General features: G+C 37.3%; 1 gene segment (V, D, J or C); it reads left to right on the top strand.

Annotated features, from left to right (window-relative positions):
• Positions 1–6,709, top strand: part of LOC124243292 (T cell receptor gamma constant 2-like) — an 82,912-nt gene that overhangs the window by 22,775 nt on the left and 53,428 nt on the right. The window contains 2 exon segments of the C gene segment in view: positions 816–1,145; positions 5,071–5,115. Coding sequence covers positions 816–1,145; positions 5,071–5,115 — 375 coding nt within the window.

Here is a 6,709-nt window from a genome sequence, read left to right as displayed (position 1 = left end):
TGAAATCTCTGACAAAGTTTAATGATTGAGGAGTTGCTTCTTATGGATGATCAAAGAAACTGGTTTCTTGAGATGGAATCTCTTCCTGGGGAAGACACCGGAGACTGTGAAATGACAACGAGCATTTAAAACATTACATAAACTTAGTTGATAAAGCAGCAGCAGGGTTGAGAGAATTGACTCTAATTTTGAAAGAAGAACTACTGTGGGTAAAATTCTATTAAACAGCATCACGTGCTACAGAGAAATTGTTTGTAAAAGGAGGAGTCAACCAGAATATGACAAAGTGTTATTTGGGCCAAAGAGCATAAATAACAAAATTCATGGGATGGGAAAAGGGAAGTACTTTAGCAAGGACCAGACATTCTTACGTGTAGAGAGATCATCAAAGTTACTTGATCTCCTCCCCCATTCCCGCCACCTACCCAGTCACCTTCAAAACATCCTCCACAGTGATGGAACAAAAGAGAATTAGAAAAATACAGGTGTTCATCAATGTTAGAAGCTTTGGCATGGGACAGCTAAAAGTCATACCCTATTTTAGCATGTGGAGAAAGAATAAAGGCCAAGTTGAGATCCAGGCTCTGCCAAAAATCAGCCATGACGTCAGGCAAGTTACATGACCTCTGGAACCTCTTTCCCCACTGAAAATAACAATAAATACCTCCCAGTCTATGGTGGATGAAAGGCCATGGTAAGCACTAATTTAAGGGCAGCTTTTCCTCCTTTTACTATGCTCTGGGTTGTTCCTAACCACACAGTGTTTGCGCTTTTCTGATGATTCTCTTTCATTGCTGTTCCATTTTCCTGCACAGATATACATCTTCCTGTAGACATTTTCCCCAAACCAATTGTTTTTCTTCCTTCCATTGCTGAGATAAACCTCCATAAGACTGGGACATATTTTTGTCTTCTTGATAAATTCTTCCCTGATGTTATCAAGGTATATTGGAAAGAAAAGAATGGCAATACAATTCTGGTTTCCCAGCAGGGAAATACCATGAAGACTAATGACATGTATATGAAATTCAGCTGGCTGACTGTAACCGAAAATTCAATGGACAAAGAACACAAATGTATCATCAAACATGAGAACAATAAAGGAGGGGTTGACCAAGAGATTCTTCTTCCTTCAGTGATTCAAGGTGTGTATATGTAAGTGTAACCTCCAAGAACAATTTTTTGCAAAGGTAAGCTTCCCAGCTTCTCTCTCAAGTATTAATGAAAAATGAAGAAATATAAATGTTTCCTAAATCTTGTTCCATGTATTGGTAGCATAAACGTCCCTCTACTTCCCCATAGAATTAAAATAGTTAAAGCTTTGGAACATAAAAGAGTAAAAGAAAACTTTCCTTAACTTTTCTCAACCTCAGTTTAATAAACCAAAATATTAAGGTCTCAGTGGTATTTTTTTAGGGTAGTTGGAAGGATTAAATGAAACAAGATATGTGAAAGCACCTAAGAAGTCAGAACACAAGAAATTCTCAAACGAGATTCCCCTTTTGATGATCTTATTTGATCAGGAAATAAGTACAATTATATGTCTTTCAGGAATGTTCTCCTCAGCTTTCATCTTGCTATACTCAGAGTACAAACTCAAAATATAGCTATTATGTGAAAAAATGGTGTCCATTTGATGGAGCCAATTCGTGGCTCAACAGAAAGTCAAGTAATTTGGTGATTGCAGGTTTATTATGGTCTTAGTGTTTCCAGACATGTATTTTATATACCATTGCGAAGTAACGTTTAATAATTAGAGATTGGGTGAGGCTAATATGTACATACATTCTTCCATTCTATACAATGAATGTTATTTCTTGCCATTGGTAAATGCAGCTCAAAAAACATTTATTGGACAACTGGCCTGTGGAGGCCTGGAGCGGATGTGTGGATTAGCACACTGGAATGACTTACTGTCCCAAGGAGGATGCACTCTTGTAAGAGAATGCATTCTTTTCCTAATCACTCAGGGTCATTCATGAGTCAGGCATGATGTCCAAAGGAGTCCCTTTGAGGCAGATGCTGTACATATTTAGACAGTGTGGGCAGAGAGCTGAATGGGCCTTGTTCCAGACAGTGGTCCAGTAAGTCTCTAGATCCAGGATATAAGGTCTAAATACGATCACAACAGACCAAAGGCCTCAGAGCACCTATAAATAAGAAGGAATCAGTTTGTACTTTTCCCTGTGGTTAACAAGCCCTTTGGAAGCAGTGGGGAACAAGCACGGAACAAAATGTGTAAAGACCATTCCTGTGTACCAGTCCGAATTTCTGAAGTCAGTCTTCATCTCTCAGATCTGTAGTTTCATCAGTGGCCAAATTATGTTCAAACACTTGCGTTGACTTTCTCCTGGTGCCATGAAGAAGAGCAAATGAAATAATGTCAGTGGAAACACTTGCTTTTGAAAACCTAACATGGGTGTGTTTATTTATGTATTTATAGCATTTTTTAATATCCTTTCCCCAAACTCACTAATGTAAGATTTTAAAAACAGCCCTGATTTACTATTTCTACAGCTAAGAAACAGAGGGGAAGAGGATATGCCAAGCACAAGTTTAATATATCCACTGAACAGAAGAGTCCTGTTAGGTTGTGATTTTTCTAGTGATCAGGGGAAAATGAGAAGTACGGTAAGTTCCGTGGTGATGATTATCATAGAGAAGTTCCAGTTCAGAATGTGTTTACTTGGTGCCTAATTTCTGAAGCAAATGTCTTCCATTTGCTTCTCAGGGCAACAAAGCTGATGAGGACATTTCTGTTAATGCCATCCTATGGCAAATTTCTAATGCAATTTCTTGGAAATTTTCGTTTTTGCTAAGAACTAAGAATATAACTTAGAATCGTAAATCAATAAAGGAATTTTGAAGAACATAAAACTAGTCTGGTCCAAGATTTTAACCAAGCTTGGTTGACAGAGAGAACTTAGGATACATACATAGATTTTATTATGAAAAAGTGTTATTTTATTGTTTTACCTCAATCAATGCATGGTGATAAAAGAGTTTTATTTATCTTTTGATGAATAAGTCACCCTTGAGGAAAAGGAGGAGAATTTTAAGACACATTAAATTCAGTCCTTGAAGAAATTTTAACACCTAAACATGATTATGTTAGCATTTTCCTTCTTGGAATTTATTCCAAATCTTAGACCTCAAACCCATTTTTCTAGCCTCAAAGAAATGAGCTCATTGAGTGCATAAAATTTCATACCAGAACCCTATTCATATAGGTAACAACACATCAGTTAGAAAAAGGATAAACCAAAACAGTTCTTTCAACTCTATTTTCTTCCATCCAACAGTCAATTATCTTTAAAATAATTTTATCTTTGCATATTTGCCTTCTTGGTTCTTTTTACATTGTATATAAGTTTCACCTCGTGTTTTATATAATATGACTTGGCCTATCCTTCTACCTTAGGAAAGAATTACACTTCAATGCTGAGCTCATGTAATACAAAAGGTCATTTTCTAAGAATAATCAAGATATTGGGAAGGGAAGACGTTTTTCGTGTCCACAATGGTGGAATTATGTTGTTTCTATATAGATTATGTTCTATTTCTATGGCTTATTATTTATTTCTTATTTTTGCAGGGAAAAATTCTCCCTGAGCTAACATCTGTTGCCAGTCTTCTTCTTCTTTTTTTTTGCCTCTCCAAAGCCCCAGTAAATAGTTGTATATGCTAATTGTAAGTTGTTCTAGTTCTACTGTGTCAGCCACGGCCACCGCACGGCAACTGTCCCACAGGTGATATGGTTCCTTGGCCAGGAAGTGAACCTGGGCTGCCAGAGCCCTGAGCACTGAACTTTAACCGCTAGGCCATCAGGGCTGACTCTCTATGGTTTATTTTTACAAAGTAATTTCCACATGCTCTATCTCACTTGATTCTCCACAGGATCCTTTGAATGTTGGCTCTGCCATCACTGGGATGACTCTCGGCAAGTCAGTTACATTCTCAAACTTATTCCCTCCTTTGTGACAAGGAGGCCTCCAAAATAAAACTCACTTCAATGTGACTGCAGCGTTAAACGAGGTAATGTGTGTGAAGCATTTAACTCAGTGCCTGGCACAGTAATAATCACTCAATAGCTATTAGCTCTTATTTACATTGTTGTCACGTCCATAGACACCACAACTGCAGAAAATCATGTGCATGAGTTGGAAATATGGGGATAGGCATGCTTGGAAAGCTGTGGATGCTTTCCATGGTTTCAATGGGATATTTGCCCAAACCCGATTCTTGCAACCATGAGATTCTGTTGCCGATTCTAAGATTTGATGAATTGATTTTGGTAGCCACTCTTCATGTCAGCAGCATGTGCTGAAGACAGCCGTGTAGCCACATTTTCTGTTTATTTTTCCATCTGACAAGTGTTTCTTCAACACCTCCTTTATAGGAGGCACAGTGCTAGGAGCTTTGAACTCAGAAAGAAAATAGTCTTGGATATTACCTTCCAGTTGTGATAAAGCAGAAACGGAACATGTTCTTCATGGAGGTCAACATATTCCTGTGCAGAAACGTAATACATGAATCAGATCTACTGAATTATGTAGAAGCAGATGAACTATTCCTGGAATCGTAGGGCTCATATATTTAAGGATGGTCTCTCTGTCAGTGGATTGTGTGTGTGTGTGTGTGTGTGTGTGTGGGTCTGTGTGGGTTTGTGCATTAACACATACTCATTTAAACAGATGCGCACACTGTTGAATAATGGGCATGAATAATTGACTAATACATGTTCCTGTTTCTTCTACTTCTTGTCTCAACTGTCACTGCTATTGAGTTGGCCAAGGCTTTCCGGAAAGATAGAAGAAACTTACTGTCAATGTGTGCCTCTATGTCATGCCATAGGTCATTTCCCCCTCCTGATCAACTTAACATTAGAACTTCTCAGGCTTAAGGTAGAAAAGACCAATTATTCCTGGAATTGTGGGGCTCATAGTTTTCATATTTTTAGTGACTGTCTCTCATCTGTCAGCATATTATATATATACACCTGTATGTATACAGACACCATCAAATAATGGGCATGAACAACTGACTAATATTTGCTCTCATTTCCTCTAGTTGTCACTGCTTCTGATTCTACAACAGCTTCCCCAACAGAGGGAAGTGGTGGGTTTTGGTGTATGCCTGCCTTCACGTCATGCTGTAGCAATTTCTTTCCTCCTGATCAACTTAACTTTGAACTTCTCAGTCTTAATGTAGAAAAGATCAGCTATTCCTGCAATTGTGGGGCTCATAATTTTCATTTTTTTAATGCTTGTCTCTTCTGTCAGCAGATTACACATATATGTATATTATATATATTATATATATACACATTTGATAGTGTCTGCATACATATAGGTATATATATATTATATGTAATATATACAGATTTGATAGTGTCTGCATAGATATGTGTCTATATCTATGCAGACACTATGAAATAATGGACATGGAGAATTGACTAATATTCGCTCTCATTTCTCCTAGTTGTCACTGCTTCTGATTCCACAACAGCTTCCCCAACAGAGGAAAGTGGTGAGTTTTGTTATATGCCTGCCTTCACATCATGCTACAGCAATTTTTTCCCTCCTGATCAACTCAACCTTTGAACTTCTCAGTCTTAACGTAGAAAAGATTAGTTATTCCTGGAATTGTGGAGCTCATAATTATCATATTTTTAATGCTTGTCTCTTATGTCTGTCAGCAGTTTATATATATATATACACACATATATATATTTGATAGTGTCTGCGTACATATAGGTATATATATATTATATATAACATGTATACATTTGATAGTGTCTGCATAGATATGTATCTATATCTATGCAGACACTATGAAATAATGGACACGGAGAATTGACTAATATTTGCTCTCATTTCCTCTAGTTGTCAGTGCTTCTGATTCTACAACAGCTTCCCCAACAGAGGAAAGTGGTGGGTTTTGGTGTATGCCTGCCTTCACGTCATGCTGTAGCAAGTTTTTCCCCTCCTGCTCAACTTAACGTTTGAACTTCTCAGTCTTAAAGTAGAAAAGACCAGTGATTCCTTGAATTGTGGGGCTCATAATTTTCCTATTTTAATGCTTGTCTCTCCTGTCTCTCAGCAGGTTATACATATATTATATATACATATACATATTTGATATTGTCTGGGTACATATAGGTATATATTATATACTGTATATGCATTTGATCGTGTCTGCATAGATATGTATATATCTATGCAGACATGATCAAATAATGGTCATGGACAATTGACTAATACTCGGTTTCATTTCTCCTAGTGGTCAGTACTAATGGTTCTACGACAGCTTCCCCAACAGAGGAAAGTGGTGAGTTTTGGTGTATGCCTGCCTTCACATCACGCTGTAGCAATTTCTTCCCTCCTGATCAACTTAACCTTTGAACTTCTCAGTCGTAAAGTAGAAAAGACCAGTTATTCCTGGAATTGTATGGCTCACAATTTTCATATTTTTAATGCTTGTCTCTTCTGTCTGTCAGCAGATTATATATATATACATATATAATATATATATTATATATATGTTTGATAGTGTCTGCTTACATATAGGTATATATACATACGCAGATACTATCAAATAATGGGCATAGACAATGGACTAATATTTGACTCATTTCTTCTAGTTTCACTGCTTCTGATTCCACAACAGCTTCCCCAACAGAGGAAAGTGGTGAGTTTTGGTGTATGCC

This window comes from Equus quagga, chromosome 8, assembly GCF_021613505.1.
Source record: "Equus quagga isolate Etosha38 chromosome 8, UCLA_HA_Equagga_1.0, whole genome shotgun sequence".
Lineage (NCBI taxonomy): Eukaryota > Metazoa > Chordata > Mammalia > Perissodactyla > Equidae > Equus > Equus quagga.
Note: the sequence above shows the minus strand (reverse complement) of the source record. Positions and strands in the feature narration are given on the sequence as shown.